The sequence below is a fragment of the Oncorhynchus mykiss genome, chromosome 1 (assembly GCF_057628025.1).
Source record: "Oncorhynchus mykiss isolate SJ-2025 chromosome 1, ASM5762802v1, whole genome shotgun sequence".
NCBI lineage: Eukaryota > Metazoa > Chordata > Actinopteri > Salmoniformes > Salmonidae > Oncorhynchus > Oncorhynchus mykiss.
Genome location: NC_143022.1, coordinates 53,037,364 through 53,056,650, shown reverse-complemented (window position 1 = coordinate 53,056,650; position 19,287 = coordinate 53,037,364). Strand labels below are relative to the sequence as shown.

Sequence of the window (19,287 nt, the reverse complement as noted above, 5' to 3'; positions counted from 1 at the left end):
AGTAGCAGAACAGGGAAGGGTGTTGCAGGCTTATTCCACCCACACGAGTTGCTGGCTCCAGGTGGTGGGATTGGGGAGATGAGGCAACGAAGAGTCGTCTCCAGGTCCTGATTGGCTCGCTCCGACTGGCCGTTAGACTGGGGATGAAAACCAGAGGATAGGCTGGCCGACAACCCAATGATGGTGCAGAACACCCTCTAGAACCGGGATGAGAACTGAGGACTGTGATCGGAGACCATGTCGACCGGAAGACCATGGATCCGGAAGACGTGCTTCACCATGTGCTGGACCGTCTCCTTAGCTGTGGGAAACTTAGGAAGAGGCGTAAAATGGGTGGCTTTGGAAAACATATCCATGGTGGTGTTGCCGTCTGATGGAGGGAAACCGGTGACGAAGTCCAAGGATATATGGGACCAGGGGCGGTGAAGAACAGGGAGTGGTTGAAGGAGGCCAGCCGGAGCTTGCCGCGGATTCTTGTTTTGCACACACACAGTGCAGACGGCAACACATGTGGAGACGACAGTAACCATAGTGGGCCACAAAAAAAAAATTGGGCCGACTGGAGCCAGGGTGACAGGTGAGTCTCGAGGAATGTGCCCATTCCAGGACTGTACCCACCCCCCCCCCCCCCCTCCCCCACAGTGAGAACACTGTGCCTTGTGGACCAGACTGTCTATTCTCCAGATGATAGCAGGAAGTAGGGAGGATGGTGTCAGGGTCTGATGATGTAGTAGCGGGGCTTTAGAGACATGAGAGTGCATCAGGCTTCACATTCATGGACCCCGGGCGGTAGGGGATAGTAAAATGGAAACGAGTGAATAACAGGGCCCATCTCACCTGCCTGGAGTTGAGTTGAGGCGCTGCAGTTGAGACACTGGGCAGTGCAGAGATATTCCAGGTTCTTATGGTCCATCCACACCAAGAATTTCTAACCAATGCCTCCACTCCAACACCATCTTAATTGCGAGAGACCATATGAACGGAACCTTGGGAGAGGAGAGTGCAGAGAGGGGGGAAGCAAGGGTGCTGTAACCCTGGGTGAAAATGACCGTAGAAATTAGCCAACCCTAGGATACGTTGCAGCTGCACTCTGGATGTGGGTTGAGGTCAATGATGAAACTCACATTTCTTCGCATTCATGAAAAGCTGGTTCTCCAGGAGATGCTGGAGGACCTGTCGGACAAGGAGGACGTGCTTTTGAGCTGACCCGAGAATAAATGAGGATGTCGTTGAGGTTGACAAACACAAATTGGTTCAACATGTCACGGAGCACATCATTGACCAGGGCCTGGAACACTGTGGGAGCATTGGTCAGTCCAAACGGCATCACAAGGTGCCCGCTAGCCGTGTTAAAGGCGGTCTTCCACTCGTCTTCTTCCTGTATCCGAATCAGATGATAGACGGTCCGAAGGTCCAACTTGGAGAAGATGACCGCCCCTAGAGATGGCTTGAAAGCCGAGGAGATGAGTGGTAGCGGGTAATGTTTTTTAACCACAATGTCATTAAGACCCCGGTAGTTGATACACGGATGCAGGGTCTTGTCCTTCTTCTCCACAAAAAGAACCCTGCTCCTGACCTGACAGGGTATAAAGGGCCGACGCGGAGGAATAAATGTGGTGCGGCCAGAGGTGAAAACCTCACGTAAGTCCTGGTACTCTGTGGGAACGGTGGAGAGATATGAGGCTTTACCCAAACTCGCAGGGAGACATCCCGGGCAGGCTGCGCCGACTTCAGACAATGTGTGTGGAAAAACGTACTCCAACCCGTGATGGAATCCGTAGTCCAGTCAATTAAGGGGTTGTGCCTCTGGAGCAATGAGAACCTCAAAATCATGGGTATATGAGGAGACTCCAGGAGCAGAAACTGCATAGACTCACTGTGGTTGCCTGACACTCGCAGGCTGATAGGAACCATATTGTGGGCAACTCTGCCAATAGAGTGCCAATCCAGTGCTCTGCTATCCATCGGGGTGGAAAGGGGTTGGCTGGAGATACCCAGCTCCGACACCAGGGTAGTGTCCATAAAGTTCTCGTCAGCCCCAGAGTCAATGAGCATTCAGATGGATTTGGACTGGTCTCCCCACAACAGGGTAGCATAGAGGGGGTTACGAGTAGTGAGAGATTGGAAACTCCCAGTATGGCTCACCAGTGTACTCGTACCTACTAATGAGCCTGGTCTTGTAATGGGCAGGTAGATAAGAAATGTCCCATAGCTCCACATTACAGACAGCTTTTGGTGTTCAGTCTGCGTAAACGCTCAGCAGGAGACAATCTAGCTCTGCCCAGTTGCATGGGCTCCAGATGAGGCGAGTCAACAGCCCTCTGTGATTTCCGAGGGAACTCGGGTGACACCGGATTCTCTTGGAAATGTAGACATCAGGGATTCCTTGGAGGCGATGTGGAATTAGAGGACGAGCGAGGGCGACAGGGAACAGACCCCCTCTCCCTCCTACGTTCCCGTAGCCGCCCATCGATCCGAATGGTCAAGGCTATGAGGGAAACGAGTTCCATGGGCTGCAAACTCATCTTTAATCACCTCCGATAATCCGTGACGGAAGGTGTCGAACAGGGCTTCCAGGTTCCAGTCACTCTGCGGCTGCGATGTGCCCTCCCGGAGATCAGAGTTATCAGGTACGCTGTCTTCGAGCAGTCCGAGGGGAATGAAGAACGCTGCAGCTCGAAGATGAGGGAGCACTGGGAGAGAAATGGGAGAGAAATTGTGACTCCTTGGGAGGAGACAGCATTGCAGAGCTGGTTCGAGTTTGCTGGATCAGTCATGGCCAGTTCGTACTGTCACGGCTCAGGCTAAGACCCAGACCCAGTTCCAGAATCTACAGCGTAGCGCTCCGGAGGAGGTAAGCAAGATCCTCGGGACACCGGGGTAGGCTGAGAAGAAGCGCCGCTGGTGGTGAGGTTGCTGAGAGTCTTTGGGATCACTGTTGTGGCTTGCTGCCTAGTTGGGAACCCGTGGAATTGCTCCAGCAATGTATTGAACGCGTAGTCTTGGCTTTCTGCCAGGGTATTGAGTCCCTCCATAAGGCTTTGCAGTAACTCCTTGTGTCTTCCAATGGTGACTCCTTGGGAGGAGACAGCATTGCAGAGCTGGTCCGAGTCTGCTGGATCAGTCATGGCCAGTTCGTACTGTCACGGCTCAGGCTAAGACCCAGATGCAGACACAGGAGGTGGCTAGTACACGTCTCTGAGTTTATTACAGTACAAGGGGTAGGCAATCGGTAGGTCAAGGCAGGCAAATACTCGTAGTCCAACTCAGAGTCAGGCAGGTACAGGACTGCAGGCAGGATCAGTGTCAGGACAGGCAGAAAGGTCAGAAATGGGGAGACTAGGAACACACTGGTAAGACTTGACGGGACAAGACGAACTGGCAACAGACAACCAGAATGCGCAGGTATAAATACACGAGGTAATGGGAGACACCTGGTGGGGGATAGGAGACAATCAAAAGACAGGTGAAACAGATCAGGGTGTGACATACAGTGCATTTTCCGAGATCTCCAAGATCTAGGAATCGTTCAGGGTTTAAGTTCAAGGTTCTAATTCAATTGTTGAATGCTTAATAATTACAAATAGCACTGTCATAAATGTAATTAATGTAAGGAAAGAAAGGTAGTGTTTAATGTCACATGATCTGTGAAGACTCAACTCATGAATTATGGACAACTCATGAACTAGGGTGTAAACATGTTTTGGTTCAACTCGTGTATTATACTGAATGTAGTCTACCTGTTCTGCGTTTGTTCATGTGTGTAAAATTGCCTCAGCTGAGAGGGTAGGTTACTGGCAGTGGCGTAGGCCTAGTGCAGGGTAAACACAACTAAACGCAGTTTACCCACCTTTTTCAGAAAATTGCACTGAAAGTATAGGGACTTTTTCCCCCGTGACTGTAGCCCAGTGTAATACAATGACTGTGTGTGTTAGGGTGACCATCCCCCTTTTCCTCGGGACAGTTTCAGTCCCATTTCAGGTGTCCTGACTTTTTTAGGCTACAAAAAAAGGTAAATTTGTCAGGGAGACACTTCAATTAATGTAAGCCTCATCAATGACATTCATCAAATGTCATTAGGCACACGTTTTTGGTGTTTTGTAACTGATGTGTTTTTCCATTCATCAAACGGTGTGATTGTACACGCATTGCACTGTTTGGATTATTTTAGAGTGGACAACATGCACAGGTAGCCTACTTTCTGAGGTGATTTGTTTGACAATAAAATGAAAGCATCATGACTGATTGTGTTCATGCCACATTAAAAGGTCATTAGTTTTTACTGTTAAATGAGGTCTTTATTATTAGGCACCCCTTTTGGGTGTCAGGGAACATGCATGGAGTAAAAACGTGCATTATTTTCTTTGGGAATGTAGTGAAGTAAAAGTTATAATAAAGTAAAGTACAGATACCCCCCCCAAACAACTACTAAAGTTTTACTTTAAAGTACATCTTAGTTTGAGATCCCTTCACAGTTTAGGGACGTGTAAGTAAGCCTTGGTTTGAGATCCCTTTACAGTTTTAAAAGATATAAAAGACCAGTGGTATAAAAGACCATTGTTACTTCATACAGAAGCTTTTGTTAAAGTATCAGCAATCTTTGCCCATGACTACTGTACCAGCCGGCTAGGGTAGGCTTTCCTCTTTTTGGGCATCTCATTTACTTGCAGAGTTGAACAGAGGTACTAAACTAAGAAAAGAACAGAACTGTATCTCTGTCAACCTGCAAATAACTGTAATGCAATCATTGTGAGTACAGATTGTTCTCCTCCATTCATACTGTAGTACAGCTCTCTCTTTCTCTCTCTCCTCCTCTCTCTCTCCCTCTAGCTCATTCTCTCTCACCCTCTCTTTCTCTCGCTCTTTCTCATTCTCATCCTCTCTCTTTCTTTTTAACTCTCATTCTCAACCTCTCTTGGTGGTTTGGCAGGAATATACACAGATGATTAGAGGCATTTCAACAACAACAAAAAAAAGGTTAGAGAGAATGGATGGATGGGATCCTGAGGGCTTTTCACTGTGGCAGAATGGTAATCTGATTTGCCATGTGCGTGCTCATCCCGACAGTCCCAAAGTAATTACTTTAGTATTGGCAAGATTGGGATGTTGACAATTCTGAGTTATTACAGCAAAATTGAAAGGAATTGAGTCACTATCCCCTATCAATAAGATTTGTTCAAATAATACTCAATCAACGTTTTAAACCCACGAAAGCATGCTACTGAGAATAAGGCAGTTTATTTGCTATGGTTGATTCTAAGAAGAAAAAATACAAACTAACACCCTACCGTTGCCTTTCTTGCACTAACACTTGCACGTGTCATTTTTTACTAGCGCTGACTGCTTTATTGAGGAAAAGTTGTACTTATGACTGTGATATGTAGTTGTCTTACCTATCTACCTTAAGATAAATGCACTAACTGTAAGTGGCTCTGAATAAGAGCATCTGCTAAATGACTCAAATGTAAATGTATTTGTAGCTAGTATGGATATTGGAACATTACCTCTGTCTGTTGTACTGCACACAACATATCAGTAAATAGCCAGCATAAATATATCTGAACTCGGGCTATACAGTATATTGTCTTGATAGAATGATAGAGTGACCACAGGGCTGTGGATTGCTGCCTCAGCACACTTGTTTATAGATGAAAAAGCAATACATGTTGGAGTGGTCTGATAATGTGTGTTCATTTCAAAGTAGAAGGGGTCTTTCAAATTGAGGCACTCTGCACAGACATAATCTGTTCCCAGACCAGCAACCTTATAAACAGTTTCTTTGAGGAGTAAAGAACTCAACTTTATGAATGACACCCCCTTAATGTTTCAGAGAATATTCAACAGAGGTTGGGAAAGGTCACTTCCCTGCCTGTCCTTATCACTGTCACTGTTTTATGCAAAGCAATAACAAGGGCCTTCCTCACGTTATTGTGACAGCAAAATTATGCATTTCTGTAGATTTTTTTTAAACTTAAAATATCTATTCTATTCCTTCCAGAAACCATAACACCCACTATCCTGACAATGTTGTGAAGACAGCAGCTAGTTTAATTCTTACTTAGTGCTTCCTGAGACAAATCAGCAACAGCAGCTGTCTCCTATTGCCTGCCTGCTCCACATCGTCAATAGATGACTTGGAAGTCTAATTAAACAATTCCAACACCTCGCTGACATTTGGTCAATCCAGGCAAACTCCAGTCTCCAGTCTCTGTCCTTAATGGTACCCTATTCCCTAAATAGCGCACTACTTTTGACCAGAACCCTATGGGCCAAGCCTGGAATTTTGTGATTTTAGGGGCAAGGCCATTGGCCTTCAATTGGTGCCCAATCTGCCGTGCCCATTGAATCAGATGGCTTATTCATCACAAAACCATTTGATGTTGGCAATTATTTTAATTATTATTTAATTGGCAAAGTGGGCAAACTTAGACAGGAAATGCCCATGACAAACAGTGAGCAATTATATTAATCTATAAAAAAAATAACTAATAATGAAAGAAAAGCAGTGCAAGTTTGAATTTTGTAAAGTTAGTGTGGGAGAGGTGTAAAAATTATTGTTAACGATCAATAAGGACAAACCTGGCATTGACAACTTAGATTGAAAACTACTGAGGATGGTGGCTGACTCTATAGCCACTCCTATCTGTCATATTTTTAATCTGAGCCTAGAGGAAAGTCTTTGTCCTCAGACCTGGAGGGAAGCCAAAGTAATTCCGTTTCCCAAGTGGTAAAGAAGCTTTTACTGGTTCTAACAGCAGACCTATAAGCTTGCTGCCAGCTCTTAGCAAACTGTTGGAAAAAATTGTGTTTGACCAAATACAATGCTATTTCTCTGTAAAAAAAATTAACAACATACTTTCAGCATGCTTATAGAGAAGGGCACTCAACATGTACTGCACTGACACAAATGACTGATGATTGGTTGAAATAAATTGATAATAAGAAGATTGTGGGAGCTGTACTGTTAGATTTCGGTGCAGCCTTTGATTTTATTGACCATAACCTGTTGTTGAAAAAACTTAAGTGCTATGGCTTTTCAACCTCTGCCATATTGTGGATTAATAGCTATCTATCTAATATAACTGAAAGGGTTTTCTTTAATGGAAGCTTCTCTAATGTGAAACATGTGAAGTGTGGAGTACTGCAGGGCAGCTCTCTAGGCCCTCTACTTTTTTCTATTTTTATCAATGACCTGCCATTGGAATTAAACAAAGCATGTATGTCCATGTATGCTGATGATTCAACCATATAAGCATTCAGCAACCACAGCTAATGAAGTCACTGAAACCCTTAACAAAGAGTTGGTCTGTTTTGGAATGGGTGGCCAGTAATAAACTGGTCCTGAACATCTCTAAAACTAAGAGCATTGTATTTGGTACAAATCATTCCTTAAGTGCTAGACCTCAGCTGAATCTGGTAATGAATGGTGTGGATGTTGAACAAGTTGAGGAGACTAAATTACTTGGCGTTACCTTAGATTGTAAACTGTCATGGTCAAAACATATAGATTCAATGGTTGCAAAGATGGGGAAAGGTCTAGCCGTAATAAAGAGATGCTCTGCTTTTTTGACACCACACTCCAAAAAGCAAGTTCTGCAGGTTCTATTTTTTGTCTAATCTTGATTATTGTCCAGTCGTGTGGTCCAGTGCTGCAAGGAAAGACCTAGTTAAGCTGCAGCTGGCCCAGAACAGAGTGGCACGTTTTGCTCTTAATTGTAATCAGAGGGCTGATATAAATACTATGCATGCCAGTCTCTCTTGGCTAAGAGTTGAGGAGAGACTGACTGCATCACTTCTTCTTTTTGTAAGAAACCTTCATGTGTTGAAAATCCCAAATTGTTTCCATAGTCAATTTACACACAGCTCTGACACACACACTTATCCCACCAGACATACCACCAGGGTTATTTTCATAGTCCCCAAATTCAAGAAAACATACAGTATTATATAGAGCCCAGATTGCATGGAACTTCCTTCCATCTCATATTGCTCAAATAAACAGCAAACCTGGTTTCAAAAAACAGATAAAGCAACACCTCACGGCACAACTCTCCCCTATTTGACCTAGATAGTTTGTGTGTATGCATTGATATGTAGGCTGCATGTGCCTTTTAAAAAATGCATGTAGTTCTGTCCTTGAGCTGTTCTTGTCTAATGATGTTCTGTATTGTGTCATTCTGTATTATGTTTCATGTTTTGTGTGGACCTCAGGAAGAGTAGCTGCTGCTTTTGCAACAGTTAATAATGGGGATCCTAATAAAATACCAAATAACCAATCTGCCTGGGCACCAATGTCATCTGCTAGGGCACCAATGTCATCTGCTAGGGCACCAAGGCCAATTCAAATAAATTAAATAGCCAATTAAATGTATTTAAAACCCTAAAAACAGTAGCTACTCTGTTAAGATAACCATAAGTATATGTAAATATCCATAAATGTACATGAGTGTAGGTGATAGCCTATGCGTATTGGCTACTGCCTGTCATGTTCAGACCGATGCTGACATGAGGGAGGCGCCTGGAAATGTAGCCAAACTTTAATGAGACTTTTAACTACATATATATATATATATATATATATATATATATATATATATATATATATATATATATATATATATGTAGTTAAAAGTCTCATTAAAGTTTGGCTACATTTCCAGGCGCCTCCCTCATGTCATGTATGTAGCCAAACTTTAATGAGACTTTTAACTACATATATATATATATATATATATATATATAGGCTAAACGCCAGTCATTTTTGACAAATATAATGTAAGATCGTTATTAATATCTAAATGCTTGATTCTGTCGACATACTTGAGTCACTGTTCATTCCAACGGGAGAGAAAGACCCGTGCCTGTCGCGCACTGCAACATCAACCACCTTGCACTTGTTGGTGCGTGTTTTTGATCCTCCCTCTTTCTAACATTTCTGAAGGATAATTTAATCTCTGTCATATGCCGCTTGTATTTCCAGTGCACTTTTGAGAACGGTGTTTTCCCGCTATGTCGAGGTTGTATTCATTTGGGATCTATCGCATCCCAGAGTATGTTTGTAATATTTGTTTCCTGCACAGAAGGACACGCTGACCAATAGAATAGGTCAACATTTGTACTTTGGGGGATAGTAGATTGACATAGGCGAGTTCCCTTGCTGTTCGTTAGGCCTACTCATCTTGTTGTCTGACGAAAGTACATGTGGGCAGTTCTTCTAACATCTTCAATATGCGCCTTGGAATTCGATCAGGAGGATGCGCGCCGTTGCATCCCGGATGTGTCTGTCTCAACTGTAGCCTACGTCGGAGCTGAGAGAGCCATGGAAGCAATGTTCCCTCTAATTATTTAGCGAAAGACACAATCCTCACATTAACAACCCATACTTGTTGATGCGTCTTTTTTGATCACCCTTCTTTCTAAATTTCTGAAGGATTTTTTTTCATCTCTGTCATATGAAACCGCTTGCATTTCACGTGCACTTTTGAGAATGTTGTTTTCCCGCTAATTGCATTTTGGAACATTCGTGTTCATTGCCTACTGCCCTGTGCGGATGGCTGCGTTTATAATGTGAAGAAATAGCCTAATCGTTTATCAACATTTTAAGATAAACATTCTGATCTGTTGCATCAGCCTCATTGCTTTACTTTTTGTTATGTCAAGGTTGTATTGATTTGGGATATAGACATTTGGGAAGCAGAAGAAGCCCGAAGGAGGGGAGATTACAAACTCGGTTTAAAGAGAGAGGAACTTGTGCATTTCAGGTAAAATAACAACCCAATGTTTATATCACAGGACAAATTATCTAGCAACAGGAAGCTAGCTAGCTTTTGCCATAAATGCTTTTCGACCTGTCCCCAAATTAATATAATTGTTTCAGAGTTCGTTTTGATATTTCAATCCGCATGTCCGCGTGTGCGAAGGTGCATGCGGACGCACGGCACAAAATGGTCTGGTCAGCATGTGTACCCGCTTTAATTTACAGTTTTAACAGTGGCCAAGTAGGCTACTATGGCTATTTGATCATAATGTGGGCCTCCTAGATTGGCCTACCATTACAAAAAAAAAAATGCAAAATACAATACTGCCCCTTTAAGACAAAAAAAAGCTCTGTACCTGACTAGCTTTTCAAAGATGTTTAGAAATGTCCTCATTTTGTGCTCTTGTAGAAAGCAATCACTCCCCTATTGCTGACTACTACAAATTATCTATAACTGGGCTTATAACTCACTAACTAGCTAAATATATTAACAAAAGTTGCACAAGTGACTACAGCTCTCACTTTGATCTCAAATCATCTACTCGCGACCGCTCATGCTGTAAACACAGTCCAGTTCATTGTAAATGGCACAGAATCGTACTCCGATGCATTCTGCCTACAACAAAATCTCGAGTTTGTTTTGTTGTTGTTATGTTGCATTGAAAGTGGGTAATATTGTGTTGATTCGATCACACTTGCCCCAGTAAAGGGAAACATTGATAGTGTTTACAGGGAATACAGTAGTCACCAACTTTTTTCAAGATCACTTTCTGAGTCAAAATGCAAGATGATATCTACTGCTCAGAATTTATTTTAACATGACTTAAAAAACGTAAGCCTATGCAACATTAACCAATTAAAAACAGACCTGTAGCAATTGGGTTCGTGCAGTAAGCTATAGATAGGCCCATTACATTATCACAGCCTATTAGCTTTGCTTGAATTGCCCTGCCAATGCATTGTTGTTCAGGACATTTTTTTAATTATATTTAAATTATATTATATTTATATGATCACACCCGTAATTGATCCGTTGTTGTATTACTTGTGAGCCACAGCTGAGTGAGCTATAATTTACTTTTTATTAGAATTTTACTGTGCTGTTGGTGCCTGCATCTCATGGTCAGTCTCAACAGAGGGCGAGAGCAGCAGACTGAGGGTCTACTTCTCAACATCCCTACACTCCCCCTTTCCATCACTGACACTGACCAAAAAGGGGACACCGTTTTCCAGCTGATGGCGAAAACTCGAGACGCACAGCATTATTTCTGCCTCATGCACAAATTCATGTTGTTACTCCTATGAACAGAGAAAGTGAAATATTCCTTGATATTAAAAAAGACTCAAGAATAATAACAACACAAGCCTATCGATACACGTTCCTACTCATTCATTACTGCTGCAGTGCTTGTTGTAAGCGCTGGCTGGAAATAGGAAGAATGCTCATTTTATGGCTTATAAAAATGTTGAATACAAAGTGTTGACAGTGCTGAGTAAGAACATAAACATGAATTCACTCATTAAAACAGCAGCTCTTTGCTGTGTTCGTTGACAGTCTCTCTAGTCATTGTTTCAAATGTTTTGAAATCTCACAGCTACAACTTTGCTGTAGCTTTCTTTTATGCCTGCTTTGTTACTGCAGACACGGTAATCTGAGTCATCCGATTGGCCAGCGGTAGGCCTATAGTGTACTTGATTTGCTCTCCGGGCCCGCCAGGAAGGCAGAGTTTGTAACTTCAGACACATGAAATGGTTAACAATGGCAACAGTTTGCCTACCCGGTGCTCAGGGCTGCTGAATCAGGTGCACCTACCGCCAACAGACTGAGACTAATAAAAAAAAGGCTTTTTTTGGGGGTCTTTTACAGAAATGTTTTGCCATCGACTAGGAATTCCTTGGTCAATAGTAGTGTACTATATAGGGAATATGATGCCATTTGGGATGCATTCATTGTCAAATCACTGGTGTCCTGCACTTTGGTGATCTTTGGTGATTGTGTGTTGACAACCCTCAGTTAAACTATAATAACATGATTAAAGGGCCACTCCCCGATTCTTACTCTAAACCCTCAATAAAATGTAAACAACACAATTAAGGTTGACCTCAACATTCACATTTTTATTGCATGGTTGTTATCATATGCCTACACACACACACACGTCAGCATTTATCAGTAAGGTATGATTAGGTACATTCCCTAACAATGTTGTAAGGTAGGTCCAGTTTCCTTGATGTACAAATATCAACATTCGCTTTTGTCAATGCAACAGCCAGCATTCAGGGATCTTAAGTAGGATGGTGCTTTACTGTAAGTTTGTTCATGTCAATTAACCTAACATTATTTACTGTCTCTTCGATATCGCTAAAACATTGATACTGATATCTCCAAAGAGCATTCCTACATTATGTTTTTTGTGCTCTTCTGAATGTCTTGACTTGAATCTTACCACAGGAGTCTTCAAGGTTTCTGAGGTTTAGTGCAAATCTGAGAAGAAATTAAGGCAACAATATAAATATATCAAAAATAGTTGTCGTGATAGACCTTGCTTTGCTACAAAAAAGGTAAAAAAGTTTTGTCCTCGATGAGAGTCAGAGACAGATTTTTCAGCTCCTCAGGGGAACTGACAGTCTTATAACCAAGCTCCTGTAGAACTTGCTGACACACAGTCTGTGTGTAATCAACCATGTCATAAGACAATTTGAGCCTCCAGCTTTCCGCATTGGCAGCTGAGTCCCGAACAGTGCCGTATTTATGCTTGGCGGACAGATCGTTGCTTCCCCTGGTGTTGTTCTGGATCCAGTCGCCTACGTTCTTGTCCATGATCAGACCCAGGTATTCATAGATCTCCTTGGTCTTCTGGAGAGGGTTCCTGGCCAGGTCCTCATACCTGACCAACATGTACCTCCCTTTGAGCCAGGGGGGCCTGCTGAGGCCCGTTGTCACAGAACCCAGGAAGTCCTCACAGACCATGGTGAGCTGGGTGAGGTCCAGGTTGTAGGGCCTCCTCCCAGTGGCCTTCCAGATCCTCCAGAGTCTATAGGTGTCCCTGAAGGTCTCGATGCGGGAGGCCAGGATCCCTCGGGGGTCCCTGACCAGCTGGATCACCTTGAGGTTGAGCCTAGGGTCCTCCACCAGAGCCCTGAGGTCACTCACCTCCGGTATCCTCACCGTCTTGATGGCCACATGGCGCCTCTCACGGCAGGTGTCCGACGCCAGCGTCATGTTGAGACCGCCACACCTCCTGACGCACTCTCCTTCATCAATGTTCAACTCTCCAGGACTAAAGGCGTCGCAGACGGGCAGGGAGCAAAGAGCCTTACTTGCTCCCCTCCGGAACAGCTTGTCTGTGCTGTGATTGGCCGGCTGGGGTTTGATGTAGCTCTCCAGGAAGTAAAGGTCACAGTCGTAGAGGCTCCGGAGCAGGTCCCTGCTGGCCCCCAGCATCACCCTGGTGTCGCCTGCTGTCCTGCTGTGGGACAGGCGGGGGAGCAAGGTGGTCTGGACGTGGTAGAGCGGCTCAAACAGATAAAACACATCCTGGTGCTGGTTGAACAGCTGACCCACGAAGGAGCTGCCGCTGCGGGTCGTGGCCAGGATGAGAACGTGTGTTTTTCTGGAGACGTTGGAGGTGAAGTAAAGGAAGTCGTCACAGATCCGCTGGTCAAAGGACGAGTCCACCGCATCCTGCCACAGCATGCCGCAGTTCAGAGGGTTTGAGGCTGTCACTGGACACATCTGGAATGGCTTGGCTGTGAACGTCCTGATGGCTGTGTACTGGATCGCTATGGACAGTAAGGCTAGCAGAATCACAGCCTTCCAGGAACATTGCATGGCTGAATTCATTCATTTAGATAGATGATACAGTCTGTTCAGATCCTGTTGGAGCAAAAATAAAAAATAAATAATAGGATAATACTTTTAGAACGATTATTTGTGCTGTATAGAATACCCACACATAGACAGAAAGGAGCAGCAAAACAGCATACATTAAATACAGTCTCACTCCAAAATAAAAAAGTTAGCGTTTTGAATCCCATAGATGTTCTTCCTAGACAGTTACTGTGGTGACCTTACAAAACGAATTATAATTGTTGTTTTGTAGAACTGTAATAAAGGAGTTACCTTCATATAATACTGTCAAATACATAAATCAAACCCAAGTTGGATGTTTTGTTGTTATGTTCCATAGCCTTTCTGTCCTTTAAGCAGCAGGCAACCCCAAATGACAGTTTATGCATTCAGACAGCTTACAACTAACTTCAAAGACTCTAGGATGCCTAGGGTCTAAGATTCCACAATGTAGATTCTAATTTACATAATGGTCATATTTGATGTAGATTCCACCTGAAAGAACTTCGCCATCTTCAGATCTCGAACGGCAGTAGGCCTAATACAATCATGTGCTATTTATACTGTAAACGCTTCTATAGTCGACTACTATCTCTAATCCCTATACTCCACAGATAAGAACGATGGTTTTTAGCTTAAAAATGAATTGATCTAAATTACCAATAAACGTAGCTAAGAAGTTGTTGGTCAATACTGGTGGCACACAACCCATAAGTCTAAATGTGTCCAAAATAAACATTTATTTTTACTCTGTAAATGTTTAGTGTTTTATTTTCCCATAGAATTAAAAGCTATATGCTTATTATATAGGTGTAGGAATTCAGTGATATCATACGGTCTAATGCAAATACACTGTGATAAAAGGCTGGCGGCACCTGTGGAAAAGTAATTTCTCGCGCAACGCCAAGTCACAGGATAGATGTGACAGCGAACAATTGACGACAGCGCCGAGATGTGATTTACCGCAGTGCAACAGAATACGCTTTCATTCAAAGATGATTAGCCTACACAAATGGGCTAGACGTCTAGGCATGGCCTCAATAATACTTTTTATGTTTTTAAATAACGAAATAACGGTCATGTTATTCTTAAGAGCCTACACACAAAACACAGTTTAAACAGAAATAAAAGAGATCAACCTCAAAGCATCCAATAAGCTACTTTCTTACCTCATAAATTCATAGTGGGCAAAGGCAGGTGCTCGTGAAAAACACCATAGAAAAGCAATGCAACGGTTTCAAATGTCGTCACAAAAATCTGGTATTTTAGGACTAAACATTCTTGAAGGGCAGCTTCTCTGTCTTCTTCCCCCGTACATCTGAGTAGCACATCGAGAGAAACTGTTCTCGCAGATAGAAGAGTCACAATCAGTCAGTGTTAAATAAGGAAAATATCATGATAAGAGAAATTAGTCGAAGCGCCAGGCAGAATAAGACAATTGAACTCCAACAGGGTAAAATAGATTCGAGAAGGATGCTGCAACCGCAGCCTTCGCAAAGCCCGCCGCCGTATATTCCAGATTGCCTTGACTAATGTGCGTGTTGTAGCCTAGGCTATGGCTTGGTGGTGTGGCTTTGTGTGAGGTGTGCCAACCAGAGCCCGTTCTGGACTACCCCAAACCTCCCCTACATCTCCCCTCCTACCCACAGCCCCTGGCAAAGCACACGACTTGGTCACGAATAATAATAATACTATTTAAAAAAAAACAGAATACAGCCTAAATTACGATGTAGACACATACACATGGAGGAGTTGGAGGTCAGCAGATCTTGCTTCAAATGCATACATGTTTGTATTTAAAATACTTATTTTATATGCATTGGAGTACTATTTTCAAATAATTTTAAGTATTTAAAGTTATATTTAAATAATTTCCTATAAAATACTTGGCTATTTGAAACTATGTTCTAATATATTTGTTAAATACTGAGATGTACAATCAGTATGAAGACAGGGGATATGCAAGTCATCGATTAGGTCTAGCATAAAAGAGAGAGAATGCGTGAGAGAGAGCCTGTACGAGAGAGAGACAGAGAGATAGAGAAAGAGATAGAGAAAGTAAATGACGTCTTATATAGCAGGGACTGAATATTACATTTTCAATGTCCATTGTCACACTGGGGATTCTGGGGATGACGCAGCAGTATGAAAGGGATAGAAGAAGAATCCTGTTTCCATCTAAATCAGCTGGATCTGGACCTAAGTCAGCTGGATATTAATGAATATCCTGTTCTTCTAGTTCCCCATGTGTCTTACAAAATATGAACATCTGATTATGTAGCATACTGCTCTGATAGCAAACAACGGCCTTTGCTTTAGTGGCAACTGAATGACAATCTCAAGGTATACAGTGCATTCAGAAAGTATTGAGATTTTTTTCAACATTTTCTTACATTACAGCCTTATTCTAAAATTGATTAAATCGTTTTTTCCCACTCATCAATCTACACACAATGCCCCATAATTACAAAGCAAAAACGGCATTTATACATTTTAGCAAATTTGTTTTAAAAAAAAACTGGAAATATCACATTTACATAAGTATTCAGACCCTTTCAGTACACAGTACTTTGTTGAAGCACCGATGGCAGCATTTACAGCCATGAGGCTTCTTAGGTATGACGCTACAAGCTTGGCACACCTGTATTTGGGGAGTTTCTCCCATTCTCTGCAGATCATCTCAAGCTCTGTAAGGTTGGATGGGGAGCGTCGCTGCACAGCTATTTTCAGGTCTCTCCAGAGATGTTTGATCAGGTTCAAGTCTGGGCTTTGGCTGGTAGCTCAAGGACATTCAGATACTTGTCCCAAAACCACTCCTGCGTTGTCTTGGCTGTGTGCTTATGGTCATGGCCCTGTTGGAAGGTAAACCTTCACCATATTCTGAGGTCCTGAGTGCTCTGGAGCAGGTTTTCATCAAAGAGTCCTTTAGGTGTCTTTTAGCAAAGCCCAAGCAGGCTGTCATGTGCCTTTTACTGAGCAGTGTCTTCCGTCTGGCCCCTTTGCCATAAAGGCCTGATTGGTGGAGTGCTGGAGAGATGGTTGTCCTTCTGGAAGGTTCTCCCATTTACACAGAGTAACTCTGGAACTCTTTCAGAGTGACCATCGGGTTCTCGGTCACCTCCCTGACCAAGGCCTTTCTCCACCGATTGTTCAGTTTGGCCAGGCAGCCAGCTCTAGGTAGAGTCTTGATCCTTCCAAAATTCTTACATTTAAGAAAGATGGAGGCCACTGTGTTCTTGGGGACCTTCAATGCTGCAGGCATTTCTTGGGTACCCTTCCCCAGATCTGTGCCTCGATAATCCTGTCTCTGAGCTCTACAGACAATTCCTTCGACCTCCTGGCTTGGTTTTGCCTCTGACATACACTGTCAACCGTGAGACCTTATTTAGACAGATGTATGCCTTTCCAAATCATGTCCAATCAATTGAATTTACCGCAGGCGGACTCCAATCAAGTTGTAGAAACATCTCAAGGATGATTAATGGGAACAGGCAGGATGCACCTGAGCTCAATTTCGAGTCTCATAGCAAAGGCTGTGAATAATTATGTAAATCAGGTATTTCTGTTTTTTATTTTTAATACATTCGCAAAAAATTCTAAAAACATGTGTTCGCTTTGTCATTATGGGGTATTGTGTGTAGATTGATGAGAATTATTATTTTTTTAAATCAGTTTTAGAACTTTAGAACTACTTTCCAAATGCACTGTATATTTAAATGATAAAGCCAGAGAAGTCCGTGTTTGTTGGATATATTGGCATGGGTGTTGTTAGGACCGACACAAAGTCGAGGTCCGGCATACTGTGGCAATATATTCTCCAAACACCGGCTTCGAGGGCATTATCACTTTTATCCAGCGGGTTACCAATAATGACAGACATATTTTAATTAAAAGCTTTATTTTGATGAATGTATTCATACTATTTCATCCTACCAAAAAGATATAGACCCGAACACAAATCTAGCGTGGCTCCCCAAGCCGACTGATCGTTCGTTCTATCGGTTCGTTTGCCAGAGACTCGACCCAGTCGTTCTGTCTTTTTGTTCTGTTCGTTCTAAATGTTCCATTGCCATACTGGCTGACAACATTCTTATCCCTTGCTTGCTAGTTAGCCAACTATGGCTAACTTATAGTCACGGCAAAAAAAAATGCAGCCAAAATAACAGCAAATTAGCAGCATTTGCATTTGTTTATTAAGCTGTTTTCTAGTGACATTTATTTTGATACACCCGTAACAATGAGTTAATGAGGCGCTATTTCGCCTGGCATAGAATATGTGCTCTCTTGTCAGGACACTGTTGTTCAAAGGAGCTAGCCAACAACACAGCTAACACAATCACTTGAAAATGAACCTGGAAAAACTGCAAACTAGCTGCAATTTGTTTCATTTGATATTTTTTAAATGTACGTTTCTTTGTATATATACATAAAAATGATGCCAGGTGATTCATGATTTCAACTGGCTGAGAAAGGCTGCCTGTCTGTCTCTCGTCCCGACTCCCGACACGTCCATTACTATTGGACAGCTGGAGATCAAATTTGAATATTGAAACAATGTTGCAAATGTTGAAGAGACAGACTGCAAATACATTTCTACCCTCTCAATATTCACTTTCTCACTCAGTCAGAGTGTGTGTGTCTGCGAGCATGCGTGTGCGTTAAGGTTTTGTCTAATGAAAACAATCTAAGCTTGATCTTTTGATTCCAGGATTGCTGGAAGGACTGTGAAGGGTGCGTGTAATAGAGAAGTCTGAAGTGGTAATGTCATCAGCCTGTGAAGGACACGGGAGAGAAGAGGTAAAGGAAAAACGAGTTGTCATGTTAAAGGACAATGTAGGCATCTCCTTGAGAGAAATATACAAAAAAACATGTTTAACTCTCAAACCTTTAGAAGCATTGACTTTAATCTGTGTTGTGTGGGCTTAATAAAGGGAGACCGCGCTCCCCGATTTAGCCTCGTTTTAGATTTGGTTCATTAAGAAAATGCTAGCGGCCATGGCTGAATTCAAATGTGAGTTGTTTTCTCCTTCGCATATAGTTGGTCAGGCTGTTCATTTTGGACTGTGGCATGTTGCCCAACTTCTCTTCAATGGCTGTGCAAAGTTGCTGGATATTGACGGGACCTGGAACAAGCTGCTGTGCAAGTCAACCCAGAGCATCCCAAACATGCTCAATTGGTGACATGTCTGGTAAGTATGCAGGCCATGGATGAACTGGGTTATTTTCAGCTTCCAGGAATTGTGTACAGATCCTTGCGACATGGGGCCATGCATTATCATGCTGAAACATGATGTGATGGTGAAGGATGAATGGCATGACAATGGGCCTCAGGATCTCGCCACGGTATCTCTGTGATTTCAAATTACCATCAATAAAATGCAATTGTGTTTGTTGTCTGTATTATTATGCCTACCCATACCATAACCTCACCGTCACCATGGGTTATTCCATTTACAACGTTTACATCAGAAAACCAGTCGCCCACACAACGCCATGCACTGGGTCTGTGGTTGGACATACTGCCCAATTATTTAAAACGATGTTGAATGCGGCTTATGGTAGAGAAATTAACATTCAGTTATTTGGCATACAGCTCTGTTGGGCATTCCTTCTGTTGGCATACCAATTGCATGCTCCCTCAAAACTTGAGACATCTGTTACATTGTGTTGTATGGCCTTA

The 19,287-nt window shown here is 42.8% G+C and overlaps 1 protein-coding gene and 1 long non-coding RNA gene across 2 annotated transcripts in view; both read right to left on the bottom strand.

The window, feature by feature from the left end:
* LOC149985561 (uncharacterized) overlaps positions 1–19,287 on the bottom strand; it is a 338,855-nt gene that overhangs the window by 54,903 nt on the left and 264,665 nt on the right. The window lies entirely within an intron of this gene.
* Positions 11,855–15,389, bottom strand: LOC110524544 (carbohydrate sulfotransferase 1-like). The gene is made up of 2 exons (XM_021604316.3): positions 14,777–15,389; positions 11,855–13,634 (listed from the first exon to the last, which is right to left on the bottom strand). The coding sequence occupies exon 2, from the start codon at positions 13,599–13,601 to the stop codon at positions 12,309–12,311; it is 1,293 nt and encodes a 430-aa protein (XP_021459991.3). The 5' UTR covers positions 13,602–13,634; positions 14,777–15,389; the 3' UTR covers positions 11,855–12,308.

What these genes read in the sequence shown, in the direction of transcription:
- LOC110524544 (XM_021604316.3), bottom strand. Translation starts at nt 13,601, where the DNA reads ATGAATTCAGCCATGCAATGTTCCTGGAAGGCTGTGATTCTGCTAGCC.